The sequence below is a fragment of the Ascaphus truei genome, chromosome 1 (genome assembly GCF_040206685.1).
Source record: "Ascaphus truei isolate aAscTru1 chromosome 1, aAscTru1.hap1, whole genome shotgun sequence".
NCBI classification, from domain to species: domain Eukaryota; kingdom Metazoa; phylum Chordata; class Amphibia; order Anura; family Ascaphidae; genus Ascaphus; species Ascaphus truei.
Window position 1 is genome coordinate 264,599,631 of NC_134483.1, and position 21,828 is coordinate 264,621,458.

A 21,828-nucleotide genomic window follows, 5' to 3' on the forward strand; every position below is an offset into this window, starting at 1 on the left:
CGAATTCTTAAGCACTTCTACGAAATTCCTTTATTTAGCGGAGATATTAGATCGGCAACTTGCGATCTAGCCAAACGGACTTTAAACAGAGACTGCATTTCTTGCGCCTTCTTGCAAAGGACAATTTATTTTGTGTCCCCATCCCAATAAGTGTTGTATTAAGTGTATTCTGAAGCTGTTGTGTGTTTGTCAATCAAGGAAACAAATGACAATTTATTTTGCCTCCTAGTCGTGTTCAATCGAGAATCCCAAACATATAAAAAAAGTGTTGATAAGTTCTGGTGCATCGTGACAGTCCCCTCACAACCTTATCTACAGTTGGAGCACCCACAAACCCAATACAGGTTCTGGGCTACCTGGGGTTTAACTGGGGTACCCCCCTTAACCTAGGGATCCCCTCAGCTACAGGGACACTTTTCATCCCTGTGCCCCATTTACCTTTCTGGGCTATGTTGAAGCAGGGAACCCTAGCGGTGTCGCGCAAGCATTATCAAGGGCAGAGATTGCCGGGACAATGTGCCTCCATGTATCCGAGAATCGGGCATGATTCCCGGGTACATTTTTAAGGGAACTGACAACTCCGGAACCCAACTACCTAGGCACATTCTGACAACAATTCCTCCGCAAAGTCCCCCTTGAAAGTCATGCCCTACCAATCCCTGCTCGCCGAAATGCCCGGAAAGATAAAAATACAAAATATGTTTATTATAGGTTATGCATTGCAAAGCCACAATGTTACTGGGCCCAAGAGCCTTCACCTTGCGCTTTTTCCGGTCTGAAAAAAAATAAAAACAGAAGGGCAGTCCTTTCAAATACCAAAGCAAGAGGTCACTGTCGTTAGTAGGTTAAATGTTAAAATTAATATGTTCTTTCACTTTTAATATTTGCAGGGTAACCATATGGCGTGAAGGTTTTTGCGCTCTTTATCCAGAGTTTGGATAGGACTGTAAATGCTCATTTATATAGATTGTTATTAACATACCAGTTCGTTTTCAGTGAAATCAGATACCCACAGCCACAGTTCTTTAACTTTTATTTGATGACTTATGAAAATACACCAGGCTTATTGTAGTTTAATTTAGTTACACATTTATGCTACATACTGTAGGAGTCAGAAAAAGGGTTCAATATGGTTGAGGATTAACTAAGAGGATTTCTCTCATTTGTTTACCAAACTCATTACAAAATATTAATATTCATGTTGCACAGAGTAGAAAGCTACAAAATTAACATTACCTTTGGTATGTTTCAAACGGAAATTATTTTTTATTGCACTCAGTAAAATTTACAAAGGAAAGGAAAAATCAAACTTTTTTTTTTTAGATCAACATGCATGAGAAGATAAATGTAGAATATTGGCATATATGTACACATAGAAATAAATATACTTACAGAAATTGCTCAGTGGAGTTTGTTTTAACCATCAGTACTTCATCACACAGCTTGATTGATGTATTATAATTTTTGATTAGTCTAATATGGGACTATTCAGTTTGTGAGTAAGTCTAACTTGAAGACATGCTTGTTCAGCTAGTTCTACAAGATCTCCACAGCATCAAACAGAAAATCACTTGTTACATCTGCAGCTAGCATCAGTTAATGTCACTGAATGCTGCCAGTTTTTACTGATAAAAGATTTAAAAAGCATATATTCCCAGTCCAATTTATAACTACAGAAGCCAACATTTTATATACAGTACATAGCCACATTCCTGAAAATGAACACAATGCAACACAAATGTTTAAGGGAAAAGCATCGGACACAAAAAAAACCCATTGCATTTTGAAAAAAGTTGTTCATTTAAAAGAGCAGTTATCAGAAATATTCTCTTCAGCCAAAACAAGGGCAAATAAAAAAAATGCAATGCTGAACTGTGTGTGTAATAATTGCGATAATAAATAAGCGATAATTAACAATATTATTTTGATAATTGTGTTATGGCAGACTGTACGGCCCTGAACGCCTAGCCTTTCAATGGCCGTGAGGACTGCACTTGGCTCACCTTTATTTTGGATCATAGAATGTGCCCACTTTAACCTAGATATTTCTGCTGCAATAAGCAATTTGCACTTTTGAAATATTGGTTTGTACATTTGAAGGCATCCACACTGTTTGAAAAAATGTCACACTACTAGAAAGACAGTGCTTGCAGAACAACCTTGGTGGCAGACTTGGCGTTCAGTCTTTCCTGTGCTTCACGAAGTCAAGCATAAAATGCCTTGGATAGAGCTATTGTGATGCACAACTTCAGGAAGCACAGCATTGACAACTCTTCCACCAACACTGGTCTTCTGCACCAGATATCATACCAGCTATTTTTATTAGCCCACTGTGTTTGAAGACAAGAAAAGACAGCTTTGTTGCAGAAAAAGTCTGTTTTTTACATTAGGGTTTAGATTTCTTCCAAAAGACTGCAATGTTTGTGTATAAAAATAAGAATGCTTACTTCAAAATTAGAAAAAGAGAAAATCTATTCAAAAAGAGTCTAGTTATTTATAAAGGTTTAAATAATATTTAAACTGGACATATTTACATTGATTGTCTAAGCAAAGATAAGTATTTACCATTATATAAACACAAATACATTATTCTTAACAGAGGCATTTAAATCAAATGACGAATTTAGTCTGCAGATGTACAGTATAGCCTCCCTTTTCCCCTACAAAATAAGATGGTTCTTTGTTCATTTTAATGGTGTCTGAAAATTACTCACCATCATTAAGAAAATGTAAATCAAATTTGCTTACTTTTTTTTTTTTTTATAAATCGGCCAGTTTATAATTGTAAACAAATTCAAATTTAGCCGGTGGAAGACAATTAAGTCGGAGAAAAAAGCTAAATAAATTCACCTCAAAATTACCCTACAGTTTTCAATTCTATGCTAAATTTAAATCCAGCTGCTTGTAGTTTACATATTCTGCGCTGATTATGTTACAAAATTGCCTACCAATGTCAGATCTATTTAGAATCGTCTCCAATCAGCTTTTTTTTAAACTCCCAAAAAAACACATTTTAAACGGGTCCTCATAATTTGCAGATTTTAATTGATTTACATATTGAAGCAAATTAAAAAGTAAAACTTAATTAAACAATTAAACTGTGTTAGTAGTTTCTTCCTTACACTTGGATATATTATCCAACACATCAGTTTGCCCTCATAAGAATTGAAGAGGCACTTTCTGTGAAGATGTCAGCTTGGGAATGAGTAGTGGTGCTCCAAAATCAAATCATAATCCCCTCCCATGGCAGCTCAGTGGTAGGACAGAACTGGGAGGTAAAAAGTCTACACAGGGACTTATTCAGGCTCATTTCAACCGAATTTCTGAGAATATAAAACAAGACCTGTAGCCTGCAAGTGACAATAATTGTTGTGTCAATTGCAGATTGCAGACTACGTACTGCCCTGAAAGTAGCACAGATTTGAAAACAAAATGCACAAAGCATATACTAAGGATGTGCTAAATGTTAATGTTTTAAATCAGTGTCACAAAAAAAAGTGAGCAAGATAACGTCAACAAGATTTTGATCTTGCATAATATATAACAGCCCCAAATTACCTGAATGGTTAACATAAATAAAAGCATACGGTTGGTAACATTTGCAATTGTGTGCGGCATTAAAGTATGCTCAACTGCACTAATGTCCATGAACAACACAGAGCTTTGGGTCTAAATTTGACAATGTAATTTTACACTTTCATTGAAAGAATGGACCAAATATTCATATATTACAAAAACTACAACTATAGCAATGAAAACCTTAATACAATTACTGAGAGTTTGAGCTAGTTATACCCTTTTCTTTACTTTGAAACAATATTGTGAGTTTCCGACGTCAACAAATACATATACAGTAGACATTCTAGTTGTCAAATATTTAACTGCATAGGTTGAAGCAAATAAAATGTGCAACATTGTAAGCCCTTAAACCATTATAACAAAAGGTCCCCTTAAAACAAGACTAATATCTAACAGGAAAAAGTTAATGTAAAACCCTAAAAGGTAGAAATTTGACTTCTATTAAGTATATTTCTGTGGGAGGGGTAACAAAACAATGGGTTGCTTGATCTTCCAGCACCAAAATGCTTAATGTGATGGGGAAATGGTCAACTCCACTCATCCTAATTCATCTTCCTAAACAAACCCCTCCCCAAAGTGCTCACTGTTCAAATACAACCTACTGCATTATACTACCTATATTTGAGTAACTGAGAATATTGAACAGTAGCTTATTATTGGCACAACTATTGTAAGAAGCAAACATACATACATATGTTTGCTTCTTCCAATAGAGTATATAGATCATTGCATTTGAAGATGCAGTAGTATCAAACTGAACTAACAACAAAATTTAATAGAAGTTTTTAAAGTTTACTGAAAATGTTTCTTTAAGCACTGATCAATCAATAGTTCAATTTGGTTGTACGTTAGACCTCACCCTAAAAACAAAAACGTGAAAAGCTGACTACTATATTAAAACATTTATGAAAATACTGCATAAAAGGATATTCATGTACACACGAAAACTCTGACCCAAGTAAAGAGTGGACAACAATTCGGTAGATAGGAGAAAAAACGACTCCTTATTCCACAGGTCTACCTGCGGGATTTTGCAACATTTCTCAAAATTAGAGACATTTTGTTAGAGACGTGACAGAATGTCCCCCCACCAGAATATTTTCATCTTAATTTAAATCTTTAACGCAAGTTTTTTGCTTTTATGCCTGATCATTTGTCGCTTTTTCAAGATAATAAACGTTTACCAAATGACGTTTTAAGTGTTTGGTATATTCTTCATCTTCCCTAAATGCACGATCACAAAAAATACACACAAAATGTCCCTTGGAAATATTTGTTCCAGCAGAATTCAGTGCTGCTGAGGCTTTAGTCTCTAGTGTTTCTTGTACAGATGGCACACCATTTAACCCAGAATCATCACTTCTTTCTGATACGTTGTCACTTATATCACTGCCGTCATGGCTATGGATTCCCTCATCTTCTTCAATATCAACAGATTCACTGCTTGATGTATTACATGAAGATTGAGAAGCATGAACTTCTTTCGGGTCATGGTTATTTATATCCGGTGTACTTGAGCCTGCCAAAATGTTTCTGCTTTCAATGTTCTCGGTTTGACCGGCTTTATCTTTTTCTCGGTCCTCAAATATTTCCAAATTGCTAGAGATTTCAGTTTCATCTTCGATAAATTCAGAATGGGAATCATGCGGTCTGTGGGAGTCTGCTTTTTCCATCTGTAATTTGTCTTGACACTGAAAATGCTCTGTGGATTCATCTGTTTCAACAACTATTTCAGAAATCACATTGATTTTTGGGGTCTCCATAATTTCTAATTCACACTCAATATCTTGTGTACCGGATTCGTTTTTTTCTTCAGTCAATAAGATATTTGGTATGTCGATTTGTTGAAAAGATGGAGAGCTAGCAATGTCATTGTTGCAGGTGGACATATTATCCAATGTATCCTGTTCAGTTATACTTTCACTGGACTGCTCCTTACTCTCCAGGTGTTCTGTGGTAATATCTTGTGTATCCAATTCTGCATTCTTCATGCTAGATCTGCAGAGACTTTTTACCACTACAGGTGTTTCTACATCATGTTCTATTTGGTTCTGTTTTTTGTGTGTGTTGTCTTTATCTCCATCATGCTCTAAAATAACTTTCCTTGATTTAGTTTTCTTTGCAACACTTTGTGCACTAGTTTTCTTTATTTGCTTATAATTAAAATATTTATTTTCCTTGTTTTTTCCACGTTTCTGCTTTTGGGACATCTCACTTTTGTGATCTTTTGTAGGTACTTCCTGGCAGCATTTGTTTTTCTGCACCAATTTCTTTTTCTTTATGGTGCCAGTTTGTGAATTACTTGTCTTTCCCGAGTTTTCAGATGTTGAAACAGCCTTTCTTTTGCCACATTTAGCTTTAGAGGATTTATCAAAGTTCTTCTCCGTTTTAACTTCACGATCATATTTGTTTTGAGTAGCTGACCTGCGACGACTTCTTGTTGTTACCTTTCCAACAGAGGAAGTGACAACTTTTTTCTTATTCTTCACACGGCTCTCCCGTTTTTCTATTTTTAACATCTTATCTGGCTTCTTTTCTTCAGTCTCATTTTTTATTTTTGTGTTCCCTTTCTCTGTTTGCTTACTTTCTGTGAAGTCTAATATACCTACTTCCCCTTTTTTCGTCCGCAGTTTGACTTTGGAAACATCCATGGTGATATCAGAGCAACCAGAGTGTCTGGATTTGATGTGATACTGCAAATTACACTTCTTGGATGCAGCATAATCGCACACAGGACACAGAAACTGGCGTGGGTTGACATGCAGCTCTACATGTTTCTTGAAGTTGCTGCGGTCTGCAGTCTTGTAGTCACAGTGTGGGCAAGTTAAAGGTTTTGGCCCATTGTGAACCTGTCTTGCATGGCGTGTCACTTCATGTTGATTTGATGCTACATAACTGCATTGCTCACATTTAAATGGTTTCTCACCTATAAAATAAAGCAGCAGATGTTTACTATAGATCAGGCATAACCAATATAAACAGGTTAAAATATACACTTATGCATGCACCCCAAGCTTTTGGCATATACAATTTGACATTTCACTTAAAAAAAATTTTTTTTAGTGGTCGTCAATAATACACATTCAAAGCATCAATTTTGCGCAGAAATACAAAATAGAGGAAAATCAGCTTCTATATCCAAATGACAAATACATACATGCTACAATAATATAAGAATATGGAATCCATACCCATCTGCTCCATTGAATGCATTGTAAAAAAAAAAACAACAAAAAAAACAACATGAAGACAAGAATAAGTATTGTTTCATAAGCAAGAGACACTTCACAGATGTTTAGTTTGCAATTTGTTTGAGAATAAAAAGCATTTATTGCACACTACTTCTGTTTCTAATTTAACTTTACAAATCAGATTGTAGGCTAGCTATACTCGTATTTGTCAATTTTAACATTAACTGACGGTTTATTTGTAAAATATATTGAGTATGTCCTGAAATAAAATGTTAATACTGGAGTTAAATGCTAGGTGAGACTGAGCAAAAAACTGTTACAAAATGACAAAGTGAAACTCATAGGAAGAAAATACATTTGTACAATAAACGGTTCATAAATAGAAAATAAAATATTTGAAGTTAAAATGAAAAAGGTATCAAGTTTTTACGGATATACAAAACAAAGTAAACGCATTTTCTATGTCCAGGTAAACATCTGATAAGTGACACGAAGAAGGTGGTTATGCAAGGGGGCAAGAAGGAGCAGCAGACAAGTGTTGGGGCATATGTTGCCACGGGCCAGCCAGCTAAAGTGTTTGTTAATTCAGTATAAAAGACACTTTACGGTAGTTTGATGTGGTCTGTTAATTCCTATTTCTGATTCTTTACTGCTTAGAGGAGAAGGGTACAAATGGGAAAAAAAATAAAGTTTATAAGTCTTTTTTTGTATTGTTAAGGTTTGTTTTGGCTGACAAGTCTAATTACCGATTCTTTGATGTGGAATAATAATAAAACCACTATGTATAGACCGACATCTTGTCCTGTTAAGTTGTTAGGCACATTTTCAATTTCCAAAAAATTGGGGTAACAAAAACAAAAGAAACAAACAGTACTTAAAGCAAACACTGTAGAGGTTTCAGATTGAGTTTTCAGAACAATTCCTCTTTATTCGCAATGCTTGGCCTTTAGGAATATTCTGGAGCTACTTGGGGTGATGATGGCTTGATGCCAATAAATAAGTGTTGGCATCGACCTCTTTATGGTAGGTCTTGGTATGAATGGTGTTATTAACAATGTAAAGGGAAAGGTCAAGAAAATTTATATTGGATCTACTGTGGTTAAATGTAAATTTTAAATCTACCAACAGCAGGTTAAGGATTTAAAAGATAGGTTTTTAGAGCGGGAATACAATAGCCGTGAATTGGATTTGGCTATCTCTGAGGTTAACAAAATTGACAGAGCTACTTTAATTTCTAGGAAGGACACTGTCCCTGTTCTTACAGCACAGGCTCAGTTTCCTGTTTGCATTACCCAGTATACAGTAGTGGTTTGGCTCCTGTCATATCTCAGACGATCAACAAGCATTGGAGTATTCTCCTAAGAGATCCGATTCTTAAAACCTGTCTTCCTGATAAACCGAAAATTGTGTATAGAAGGGCTAGGAATTTAAAGTCCACCTTATCCCCTAGTTGTCCAATTGATGGTCTTAGGGATCGTCATCTAACTTGGCTTATCGATCTCAAAGGTTACTATACATGTCATAATTGTATTGGATGCAAATATAGTAGAAAGAGTAAATAATTTAAATCCAACGTCACAGGGGTGAGTTTTGATATTGGAACTTTTATAAACTGTAGAACCAATTTCTGTGTATATCTGCTAGAATGCCCGTGCGGGCTACAGTATGTAGGCCGCACTGGGAGGCCCCTTAAGTGACGTTTCGCCGAACATGTTTATAATATTAAGAGGGGCCTTCAGACTCAGTGTCTCTAATCATTTTAAACTCAAACATGATCAAAACCCAGAAGGCTTAATATGCATGGGTATTGACAATCCCAAAGGCAGTTGGCATGGGGGGGACAGATTGAACACGGTATCCAGACGCGAAAGCTACTGGATATATGTGTTAAAAACTGTCTCCCCTAGGTCTTGACATTGAATTTGATCTAGTAGCCTTTTTAAAAGATTCCTAAAAAAGTTTATTGCATATGTTTAAATTGTCTGATATGTTTACTTCCAGTATATGTTTGATACTTTTTATTATCCTTTTTTATTATCACTTTTATATCATTTTTATTGCATTTTATTTGGTATTTAGCCTGTTTGGTTCAGTTTACCTATTGATACACAGTTTGACCCATCAGCCTTCTGTTATTAGAGCGCTGATTCATGTATGCAATACTAGCTGTCATTCAATCGCAAGTACCTCCCCTTTGTAGGAAGGCCTTTCCACTTGGGCCTGTATTTAAATGCCTTAGTAACTAAGCGCCGATATCCCCTGAGGAAGTGACGTAGAGTCATGAAACGCGTAGGGAGGAGGGGCTTAGTGTTTTGAGCCGGTTCAGCATCCGTAGTTTCCTGACGCTAGAAGAGCTTTCTGAATCGCTGACGTCACTCGAATAGCTGGCAGCGGGTGTTGCATCTAGTGAGTCTCTCCTTAGCTGATCGGATTGCTTTCATGTTGCGGACGGCATCCGTGAGTCGTTTTACCCACCCCCATACATTGTGTGGGGATTTTCTGTGTTTTTAATTGTTGTATTAAAGTGTATTACGTACTACACTATTGTGTCCTATTCCCTTATCCATGGGGGTGCTGTACCTGTTACACCTGTGAGTACCATCGCCATACCGAGGGAAGGAGCAACACGCCAGACCACGTGGGGTCCGTGGATTATCGTGTGCAGCCGGGACGCAAGTACAGTTTCTCTCCCCTGCACCAACAAGATACTATCTTGTAAGTATGGTTTTGTAGTTTTAGATAGGGACTTGTGGTTTTACATACTGCGCAATTGGTGTGCCCTTTTGTTTCTGTTATTTCAGAATCAGTGAGGATTCCACCCTAAGGACACCCTTTTCCAGCTGGAACTTTATTCATCAGTTCATCCACCTATTCAGAGATGTCCTGTATCCTAGACTGTCTTTATTGGATCACGGTATCTTGGACTGTTAGCACTAGCGCCGGGGACACTTATTTTGTGTTTGTATATTGTTTATCAGGTTTGGAATGATCTGTTATTTGTAGTTCCCCATGGCAGCTTGTTTATCACATTTCACTTTATGGTTGATAATCACGTTTATTCACATGTTTATTTTCCTTTTTCAATAATGTAGGTTAGCGCTTGTAGTGGGTTATTACCCTGTTTGCTTAGTATCAGCAAAGATGGAGACTTTGTTCTCGATGCCAACCTCAAGATCATTAATAAAGAAGTTAAAAAGCAGGGGTCCCAGTACCGATCCCTGAGGTACTCCACTCACGACTTTAGCCCAACCTGAAAAAGTTCCATTTATGACAACCCTCTGTTGTCTGTCCTTTAACCAGTTTTCAATCCATATGCATATACCGTATTTCCTCGATTCTAAGACACAGTTTTCTTTCCTATTTTCACATGGCTGAAATAGGTCTGTGTTATACACTGGCGACACAGTTTATTACACTGCGGCCAGATCCGCAAGCCGGGAGATTTCCCGGCTTGCTAGTGGCCGCCCCTCGGCGTGCCGCGCGTCATAGACGCGCGGTCACGCGTCTTCGGGAGCGTGCGCCCCCTGCACGCGCGTCCAGGGGCTCCCCGAGGGATCCCTGGTGTCCCGCGATCGCGGGACAGCGGCAGGGGGTTCCGGGGGACCCGGCGGACCCGGCAGCGGTAGGGAGAGCGCCCCGATCGGAGGGCGCTCTTCCGCTGCTTCGGCGCGCGCCCGTCACTCTCGGGCGCGCGCCAGGCTACTGCTGCGGCACAGAACGGGCAAATGCTCGAATAAACTGTGCCGCAGCAGTAGAATCGATGTATTTAAAAAAAATCAGCTAGGGGGCGCTGCTGCAGATGCCGGCCGGGATATTCAGTCTGTAGGAACAGCACATGGCTGCGATCACCCCCCTCTCCTCCCCTTCCCATGAGGTGCAGAGAGATCGGAGATGCCTGCCAGGGCACATCCATTGCCCAGAAGCCCCCCCTTTCCGAATCCCTGCGTGAAATGCAGGAGGTGCAGAGGTAGCTGTGTCTCTCTGTCTGTGAGTCTCTGTATGTGTTTGTGTGAGTCTCTGTATGTGTTTGTGTGAGTCTCTGTATGTGTTTGTGTGAGTCTCTGTATGTGTTTGTGTGAGTCTCTGTATGTGTTTGTGTGAGTCTCTGTATGTGTTTGTGTGAGTCTCTGTATGTGTTTGTGTGAGTCTCTGTATGTGTTTGTGTGAGTCTCTGTATGTGTTTGTGTGAGTCTCTGTATGTGTTTGTGTGAGTCTCTGTATGTGTTTGTGTGTGTCACTCGGTGTCTCTGTGTGTATGTCTGTGTCTCTCTCTCTCTGTATGTGTCTATGTGTGTCTATGTGTGTCTGTCTCTCTGCTAACAAAAGCAAGATAGGAGATTGTTAGAACATGTTCTTTTTACTTTAAGGAAAGCAATGAGTACAGGAATAAAAAGGTACTTGGTAACATCATAAAAAGGGCCACTAAAAATGTAAATGGCTAGTGTGTTTATTTATCCAGGACACCTTCCTACCCATCCTGTTCTTACTGCTCTCTCATGCTTCACTCTTTCGCTGCTTTGAAATCTGATGCTGGCTGCTCTGACAGCAAAAGGGTTAAGAAAAATCCCCATCACACAGCCCCTGCCATATCTGTCTCTCTCTCTGGTCTGTGTGTGTCCACCACCCATTCTCTCTCTCTCTCCCTCTCCCCCCCTCCCATTCTCCCCCCTCCCCCTCCATTCCCCTCCCATTCTCTCCCCCTCCTTCCCTCCCATTCTCTCTCCCCCTCCCCTCCCATTCTCTCCCCCCCATTCTCTCCCCCCCATTTCCCTCCCATTCTCTCCCCTCCCCTTCCCTCCCATTCTCTCCCCACCTTCCCATCCCATTCTCTCCCCACCTTCCCATCCCATTCTCCCCCCCCCCCCCCCTTCCCTCCCATTCTCTCCCCCCCTTCCCATCCCATTCTCTCCCCCCCCCCCTTCCATCCCATTCTCTCCCCCCCCCCTTCCCTCCTATTCTCTCCCCCCATTCTGCATCTCTCTCTCCCCCTGTTGGTTATTGAAGTGTCATGTGACCTTGCTAGTTAAAAAACAAAAAAAATTCTGCACATTTAATATAGTGGGATTTTTCCCCCCAATTTTTTTTTATTAAATCAAGGGTGTGTCTTAGAATCTAAGAAATAGGGTATTATTACAGAGTCCAATTTTTTTTATTTTGTACACCAACCTCGTGTGTGAAACCGTATCAAAGGCCTTTGCAAATTCTAAGTAGACCACATCAACTGCATTACCCTGGTCTAAAATCCTACTTACCTCCTCAAAGAAACAAATAAGGTTAGTTTGGCATGATCTATCCTTCATAAATCCAAGCTGACTATTACTAATAATTTAGTTTTTCATTAGGTATTCCTGAATATTATTCCGTATTAAACCTTCAAGTAGTTTCCCAACTATTGAAGTCAGGCTTACAGGTCTGTAATTCCCCGGGTGTGATCTAGCTCCCTTTTAAAATATAGGCACCACATCTGCTGTACGACAATCTTGGAAATGGAGTCCTTGAATATTAAATATAATGGTTTGGCTATTACTGAGCTTAACTCCTTGAGAACTCTTGGATGTATGCCATCGGGACCAGGTGCCTTATTTACTTAATTTTTTTCAAGCCGCTTATGAACTTCTTCCTCAGTTAACCAATTGTTCATTAATATGAAGGTTGTGGTTTCCTCCTGCGGCACTACTATTGAACTTGATTCGTCCCTGGTAAACACAGAGGCAAAGAATTTGTTTAATACCTCAGCTTTTTCCTTATCTCCAATAATCTGCCTACCCATCTCACACTGAAAGGGTCCTATATTTTCTTTTCTCATTTTTTTGTTATTAAGGTACTTAAAAGAACTTTTTAGGGTTGACCGTACTTTCAATTGCAATACTTTTTTCATTATCCATTTTTGCTAATTTGATTGCCCTTTTGCAATTTTTGTTACGTTCCTTATAATTCTGATACGATGTCTCCGTCCCTTCTGACTTAAAGAATCTAAACGCCTTCCTCTTCTTGTCCATTTCCTCCCCTACCTGTTTATTTAGCCACATTGGTTTTGACTTATTTCTTTTATACTTATTACCCAAGGGTATACACTGATAAGTGTGCTTTTCTAACAATGTTTTAAAGACTGTCCATTTATCTTCTACATTTTCCCTGCAAAAACATCATCCCATTGTATTACTACTAGATTAGACCTCAGTTTACTAAAATCTGCCTTTCCAAAGTTTAAGGTCTTTGTTGAACCCAAGAACAGCTCAACCGCGTTATAGCGCGGTCCTCGGGGGCCACCCGATCCGACCGCGCTATAACCAGGAGTGCGCTAATTTAAAAAAAAAAAAACAAATGCCCGACACGCGCCCAATTGGGAGGGGGTGGAGGGAAGAAGGGGTGGAGGGAAGAAGAGGTGGAGTGAGGCGCCGGCAGCCCTACACGTCCTCCTGCAGCTACCGCACTCCCCTCAGCAGCCTCACTTCCCTCAACAGCTCCACACCGATTTTCCCCCCCCCAGCCCCGCACCAATCCCCCCCAGCCCTGCACGGATCACCGCCAGCAGCTGACACCAAAGGTAAGGGGGGGGGGGGGGCTGTGTCCTGTGAGTGTGTGCAGTGTGTCCTGTGAGTGTGTGCAGTGAGTGTACCAAAAAAAAAACAACACTTTTTAAAAAAAAAAAAAATATTCGGAGTCCACGCTCAAACCGCGTTATAAGCGGATCTGCGTTATAGCTGATCACGCTATAACGGGGTTGAGCTGTAATCTGATTTTTGATAATTTATTTCAAATGATTATGTTATGATCACTGTTACCCAAATGTTCCAGGACTTGAATATTTGTTATTACTTCTACATTGTTTGATATGACCAAATCCAGAACTGCCCCTCTCCTGGTTGGTTCCTCAATAATTTGGGTCATATAATTGTCTTTAAGCACCCCCAAAAACCTGTTTCCTTTTGTTGTAATGCTAATCTCATTGGCAGTGACAGCCCCAGTCCGGCGGCTCAGTCTCATTCATTGCACATCTGGGGGGAGTTTATGAGATCTCTACTCTCATGCTGACCGGACTTCAGATCAGAGAGCAAGCTGGGAGGAACCAGTTGAGTTTGATAAAGTTGCAATTTACTTCTCCAAGGACGAGTGGGATTATTTAACAGAAGAACAGAAGGAACTTTACAAGGATGTGATGATGGAGAATTACCAGGCTCTCTGCTCTCTTGACCTTCTAAACTCTATTGGAGAGGCTGAATCATTTTCTGGAGTCCAAAGAAGCCTCCCCAAAGAGTGCACTCACACCTGCCCGTGTGAGTGTTTGTAGTATATCTTAACCCTGTTTGTATCCCTTGGGACATTATAATACTGTTAATGTATTCTGCTCATATATTCATTCGCTTATCCCGAGGGTGATACTACACCAAAGAAGAAGAAGAAGGAGTCCGCAGACGCAGAGTGAAGAACCACTCCACAAGACAGAGAGGAGAAGACCAAAAGATACCTTGATGCGACAGCATTTGCACAAGGCCGTGTGAGTGTTAAGATTTAATACACACTTCAAAACCCCATTGCTTCAGGGTTCAACACACCTGAACTATATTTTGTTCCATTTCACCCATCCACCTGTGCTCCCCCATCTCTTTCTCTTGTTTCCCTATTCTTTAAGGATCCCAGGTAGATCCTTTTTTTGGGTTGTTTGAGTCACAGGAGGAGACAAAGAAGCGGAGGGATACCTTACGAACTTCTACGGTTGTTATTATACCTATATCCCGTACTTATTATACATACAGGTAGCGCCCGGGTATTTCTCTTTCCATAGCTAATCTCATTGCCCCAGTCTATGTCTGGATAATTAAAATCCCCCATTATGCAAACATGACCCAGTTTTGATGCCTTCTCCAATTGCAAAAGTATTTTAGCTTCCTCAATTTCACAGATATTTGGTGGTTTATAGCATATCCCTACAAATTGTTTTATACTTATACCTCCACTGCTAATTTCTATCCACAAGGTCTCTACCTTTTCATTATTCTCTTCATAAACATCTTCCCTTATAATAGGTTTTAGATCCAGTTTAACATATAAACATACTCCACCTCCCCTTCTATTTGTTCGATCCTTCCGAAAAAGAGAATAACCCTCTAAATTAACTGTCCAGTCATGAGTTTCATCCCACCATGTTTCAGTAACGCCTATGATATCATACTGCTCCCTTGCAGCTATTAATTCAAGCTCCCCCATTTTATCTGTCAGGCTTCTTGCATTAGCAAGCATGCATTTAAGTTTTTTTTTCAGCCTGTACTATTATCTTATCTGCTCCTTCCTTTCTGCTCCCACTTGGTTTAGTCTTTAGCAGTTTTCTAGTATTATCTGTATTTACTATGGGTGTCTCACTGCTTGTCAAACTCGTACTTGCCCCCATTCTACCTCCATACCCCCTTGTATCCTCCTATTCTATTTAGTTCATTATCTGTTTCATTCCCCTTCCCCCCTCCATCATAGTTTAAAATCTCCTCCAACCTTTTTAGCATTCTCCCCCCCAGGCACCGAAGATCCCTCTTCATTGAGGGGCAATCCATCCCTAGAATATAGATGCCACCTCTCAGAAAAGGAGTCCCAGTGCTCTAAAACCCCAAAACCCTCCTTCCTGCACCACTTTTTTAGCCATGCATTAACCTCCCTGATCTCTGTCTCCCTGCGGTAGCGCATGGCACTGGTAGTATTTCAGAAAATACTACCTTGGAGGTCCTTGCCTTAAGCTTTTGTCCTAGATCCCTGTAATCATTTTTTAGGACCCTCCATCTTTCTCTAACTTTGTCATTGGTGCCAACGTGTACCAAGACAGCCGGGTTAATCCCAGCCACCCCCAACAATCTGTCTACCTGATCCGCAATGTGCCGAACCCGAGCACCTGGGAGACAACTGTTCAGTTCATGCGGTCATGGCAACAGATTGCCCTAACTACCTTCCTAATAATGGAGTCCCCTACCACCACAATCTTTCTTTGTATCTGAGCATACTGTCCCCACTGTGCTGGAGGAACAATTCCCCTGGCTGCTAGAGTAATTGGTCTCTCCAAGCCTTGCCATTTCTGCCCTGACACTCCCAATATCTTCACTCAACATGGCAAATCTATTGGGATGTGTCAGCTCAGAAACGACCTGCCTCTCTCTATTGCCCCTGCTTCTCCTTCTGTCATCCAGCTACCTACCTGCTCCTCACTAACAGCGCCACCATCGGCACCACTAGTCGAAGCAAGGGCCTGCTCAGTGAGCTCTAAACCCCTTTCAAGATTGCCAAATGACCCTCAATATTGCAAGTTGCCTCTTCAGATCAGCAATCTCTGACTCTAATGAGACCATCCGCTCACACTTCCCACAGCGGTATGCTCCTTGGAACAGCTGCTCCAAGTGCACATACATGTGGCAAGATGTGCATTGAGTGGCATATTCAATCCTGCTCATTCTAGCAACTATGAATGTTATAAGTACTAACAGTAAACTGTACTTCAATATACTATACCTTGTTTAACCGCTTCCTTGTTCAAACTGCTTCTGTTTCTAACTGTACACTTTAAGCAACCAGCACTTCAAATCAACTACACAGATCAGTATACGCAAGCTCAAGTATAGGATAAAGTATCTGTCGTCTAAATTTAGCATAGGTTGAACGCATGTCTTTCTTCAACCTCATCTACTATGTAACTATATCAAAAACACTTTTTGCACAGGAAATATTTTTTGTGTAAGTTAACATATGTTGTTATATTTAATTTAAGAGATACACATTGTTACTTTTAATCGTCAATGGTCGCATCTGGCTTTGTAAGAGATTCATCCCATCCCAAACCTGCGAAACTTTTGACAGACCAAACATTCCTAATTAAAATATCAGTAAAGATAATATTTAATACAATCATATGGCCCTGGAAAAATGGGGTCAATGTGTAAATAAAGAAGGGCTTGTGAAGTTCAATGTTACTTGACAGAAATCACTATGTATTCCATCCAAACATGAGAAGCATTAATAGACGCAGGTTCAGAGAAACGAGTTATCAAGACATCAATGTTTTTCGCTAATTACATGAAAAGTTTTTTTCCTGTGCAACTAACCTGAATGTGTCCGCATGTGTCTTGTCAAGTGGGTTTTCTGGGAGCTTGAGTAAGGACACATGATGCACTGATAAGGTCGTTCCCCTAAAGACAAAGGATTATCAGTTACAAAAGATTTTAACAAAAACAAACCGCAAGCATAGAAAATCAAATCTTGTGTTTTGATCAATTTGCCCCTCCCCACCTAAAAATACACAAAAGCATGTTTTAAGCCAGAGACTTTGTAAATGACAATATCCATTTTAAATACAGTATGTTGTATATGTCTCATGTGTAATCACATTACATATTAGTGTTTGTTAGTTGAGTTAGTACATCGTGAACTATGAACATTTAAACTCAAATATCTTCCTTAGTTACCAGTGGGGGAGGGGGGGGGGGAGAAATCATTTTTTGTTCATTCTAAAGTTAGGGAATAAGGGGCAATGTTGAAACAGAAACAAAAAAGGCAAATGTTGAGCTGTAAATATACATCACTAGCATTAAATACACCGAATTTGTTAAATACATGATATTATTTTAATGTCAAAGAAACAATTTTAGGGCTGGATACACAGACTTACATTTGATAGTAACAGATCTGCCGGAGCATAATTTTTTGAGGGTCTTCCACCCCCACCCCCCCAAATTGCTGAAGGTGTTTGTAACATTCAGTGCTGAAGACAATTGTTGGAGTATTTGACTCTAACCATGAATAATGTGTTTTAATTTTTGCCAAGATTCAAGATGTTGATAAAACACACTGATGTATGGTTTCCTGGTCCCATACGTTGCATTATTTTTGTTGAAAAGTGTTTAATTTATGTAAAACTAGCAGAATTACCCTGTGTTGCCCCCACACTCCCTATACCAACCACCCTCTCCATCCTCGCTGTCCTGAGATGCCCGTCTCCTCCTATCCACAATTTCTCTAAGTAAGTCAGGGTCTGGTACCTGGATATATATCTGGTACGTGACATCATACAAAGTTGCAGACAGCTGGAAACTGTACAGAAACATACCTAAGCCATATAGATAAATAGTAGTGATGTACCGAGTACTGGGTAATTACATGGTACCTGACATTTTTTCAGCTACTTGGAAATTACCCGGACCCGGCAGCAGGGTAATTTCCGAGCAGCTGAAGACTTGAACACTAACCTGCAGCATAAGGTGAGGAAGACCGCTGTGGAGTGTGAAGAGGACCGCAGTGACATCGTGGGAGCAGCAGCAGACATCCTGTTGTATTGGCAGCAGAAGACGTCCTTGTGGAGCCGGTGGGAGCAGCGGAACACAGCCCAGCTGAGGCTGGTGGGAGCCGGGGAACCATGTGACCGGAGCAGGAGCGTTCCTATTGGACAGCTGGAGAGAAGCGGGCTGTCCAATAGGAACCCTCCTTCTCTGGTCACATGGTTCCCCGGCTCACACCGGCATCAGCTGTGTGCTGTGTTCCGCTGCTCCCACCGGCTCCACAAGGACGTTTTGTGCTGCCACCGCCACCAGGATGTCTGCCGCTGCTCCCACGATGTCGCAGCGGTCTTCATCACCATCCGCCACTGGCTGCAGTTAAGTGTATGCTACCCGACCTGGTACATATACCAAAATCCCACCTACGATCTTCCTTTTGATGCTATTAGAAAGAATGCCAAATTTGGTGGCTCTAGGATTAAACTTGTGGATTTGTATAGCCGGACAAAAAAACATTTTCTGAATTATAGTATAGATTAAGAATGAAAATAATGTATTTTATGACCCAACGAGAAAACAGAAAAACCCCATGGTTTAAAGCTCGCCCTGCCCCACTTTCCCATTAGCAGTTTTTATCATGATCCTGTGAATCACAGGCCGAGTATGGTCTGTCTCCCTCCAGCAGAAAAGAGAGGTACATGAGAATTGTGCCAGGTAGTGTTAGGACCTGCAGATTGGTCATGCCGTGAAGTGGCTGCAGGCTTATAACCTTTTGGCCAAAGGGTTTGGCTAAATGACCCTTACTCGTGAGCAGATAAGCACTGAAGTATTGTACTATATGTTGTGTCATTTTGTATGTTGCGCTGGGGAGAGGGAGAGAGCGTGCGGGGTGGGGGGGAGAGGAGGAGAGAGGGTAAGGAGGAAAGAGCGCAGGGGGGGAGGAGGAAAGAGCGCAGGGGGGGGAAGAGGAAAGAGCGCAGGGGGGGGTGGAGGAAAGAGCGCAGGGAGGGGAGGAAAGAGCGCAGGGGGGGGAGGAGGAAAGAGAGCAGGGGGGGGAGGAGGAAAGAGCGCAGGGGGGGAGAGGAGGAAAGAGGCTAGGGGGGGAGGAGGAAAGAGCGCAGGGGGGGAGGAGGAAAGAGCGCAGGGGGGGAGGAGGAAAAAGCGCAGGGGGGGGAGGAGGAAAGAGCGCAGGGGGGGGAGGAGGAAAGAGCGCAGGGGGGGGAGGAGGAAAGAGCGCAGGGGGGGAGGAGGAAAGAGCGCAGGCGGGAGGAAAGAGCGCAGGGGGGGAAGGAGGAAAGAGCGCGGGGGGGGGAAGGAGGAAAGAGCGCGGGGGGGGAAGGAGGAAAGAGCGCAGTGGGGGAGGAGGAAAGAGTGCAGGGGGGGGAGGAGGAAAGAGCGCAGGGGGGAGGAGGAAAGAGCGCAGGGGGGAGGAGGAAAGAGCGCAGGGGGGGAGGAGGAAAGAGCGCAGGGGGGAGGAGGAAAGAGCGCAGGGGGGAGGAGGAAAGAGCGCAGGGGGGGGGGAGGAAAGAGCGCAGGGGGGAGGAGGAGGAAAGAGCGCAGGGGGGGGGGAGGAAAGAGCGCAGGGGAGGAAAGAGCGCAGGGGGGGAGGAGGAAAGAGCGCAGGGGGGGAGGAGGAAAGAGAGAAGGGGGGAGGAAAGAGAGAAGGGGGGAGGAAAGAGAACAGGTGGGGGAAGGAAAGCGGGTATAAAAAAAAAATTCTTTAGGTTTGTTTTAAATATCTTAAAGTTCATTTTGGAGTTTTGCCTAGGACACCGAATACCCTAGAATTGGCCCTGATGATTAACATACATTTTATAAAAGCCCCATTCAAAGCAAACCATTTCTATTCTATGCAGGTTGTTTGGAGTAGTGCACAAAGGATTTGCAATTGCTGAATTAACATTACAATGTGAAGAGTGATAGTGGAGGGGTGGGATGACAATTACTATGGAGATATCATTAGAAAGCCACAAAGTGTAATCACAACAGCAAAAAGACTAGAACTGTGACAATGAGCATGAAATTGAGAGATTTAAATGCCAATTTTTCCACTTAAAAGGTATTTAGAAAATACAAAGTGTTAGATACAAATACATCAACTTGCCTGTTTACTATTTTGGTAGCATTACTCTTCCTTACCCCCAACAAGAATATTTTTACGCTTTATGGTAACAATATTTTATTATGCACATGCTGTACCTTTGATGCATTAGTAAAATGATTAAGTGCATTAAAATCCTTTAAGCATAATTCCATTATGATGGGTGCGAAAGCAGATATTGTCAAATGTGGGACCTCAATTAAACATATTGGTTATGTATATATAGATATTGTACGGCAACATTTTCATACATCTATTACCAATATTTAATGCAACACACACACACACACACACACGTTAAATCTTGGCAGTGGAAATTTTAAAATGAAAAATTATTTTGTAATAATATTTTTAAAGGTTGCCTCCACTCTACTAATTGGATCTTTCCAGGAAGTGTGAATAAACCTGGTTACTTTATCCCTAGAACAGAGGAAACATAAATATAACCATTATAAAACACCAGGTTTTGGTTGTTTTTGTTTCTTTGATAATGTATTACAGGTGGTAATTTGATGCCACAGACCACTATCCCATGCTAAACCAATTGATGGAAAACTGGATTTACCCTGTTATCATATCATATACATGGTCATGGTATGAAACACCTTCCTTACCTGTATGAGTTCTTATATGCTGGATATAATTATTTTTGCGGTCAGAAAAGTATGAACACTGTGAGCATGTATAAACTTTCCTTGGAAAGTGATTACGGAGATGTTTCTTCCAATGGTATTCGCTGACAGTAGTATAGGTGCATATGGTACACTTGTACACTCTCTCATTCTCGCCTGCTTTGTTGTGGTGCTTTAAATGAGCCAGATAGTGATCAAATCGATTGGTATTGTAACCACACCTATCACATCGGATAGGTCCTTTGGAGAAGTCAGCTTCTTCAGGTATGGAAGTATTTGATTCCTTAACATGTGATTTTTTCTGAGTGTCATTATCAATGAATTTCTTGGCACTGTGAATCTTAATGTGATGAACAAACTCTTCCTCAGATTCTGCCTTGTACTGGCAAGGTTTGCAACGAAATGGCTTGCTTTTTAGACACTTGTTTTTGTCTTCTGCAATGCTGGGAGTCTCCAGATGCTTTCCCGAGTCCACATCAAAATTATTAGAAGGGAAAGTTATTTGATTTTCACACTCCACCTCTTTCTCCATTTCAAGAGTTTCCAACTCCATGCTCTCAGAGTCTTCTGACTCACTATCCATGTCGAGTGACCCTTCCATTCTTTCTCCATCACTGTCTGAAAAGCTGTTATTCACTGTTGTTAGCTCAGCCATTTGTCTTTCTTCCTCCAAGACAAACTCACAGCTGCTGCCGCCAACTTCCCCAGTCAGGGCCACATTTGCTAGCATGATCAACCGAGGGGCTGCCAGATCTGCTTTTGAAAGGTCATGCAAATCATACATATCACCATCAAGTGCGATGCCCATATTGTCATTGTTTGAGAACAAGCTGCTTCCACCAGGCTGGCTGACCACCTGAGTAGCCATGGCAGTAACTAAGAAAAAAGTAGAGAAATTAAATTGTCAATACTATAAATATGTCTAATACACAATACAGTAACTTTTATACAGTACAGCAATAATAGTCAAAAAGGTTAACTAGACAAAAAGGAGCAGATTAATCAGAATAAGTGCCGTAAAACAAGTTTTGCTTTACATTTAAGTGCAACACTAAATTTTTGCAAGTTTTGTTAACTAC

General features: G+C 40.9%; 1 protein-coding gene across 1 annotated transcript; it reads right to left on the reverse strand.

Moving 5' to 3' along the window:
* Positions 1 to 1,016: 1,016 nt before the first annotated feature.
* Positions 1,017 to 21,625, reverse strand: REST (RE1 silencing transcription factor). Its single transcript, XM_075603590.1, has 3 exons — positions 20,732 to 21,625; positions 16,850 to 16,933; positions 1,017 to 6,505 (listed from the first exon to the last, which is right to left on the reverse strand). Exons 1-3 carry the CDS (start codon positions 21,615 to 21,617, stop codon positions 4,719 to 4,721), a joined length of 2,757 nt encoding a protein of 918 aa, XP_075459705.1. The 5' UTR covers positions 21,618 to 21,625; the 3' UTR covers positions 1,017 to 4,718.
* Between the last annotated feature and the right edge of the window lie 203 nt (positions 21,626 to 21,828).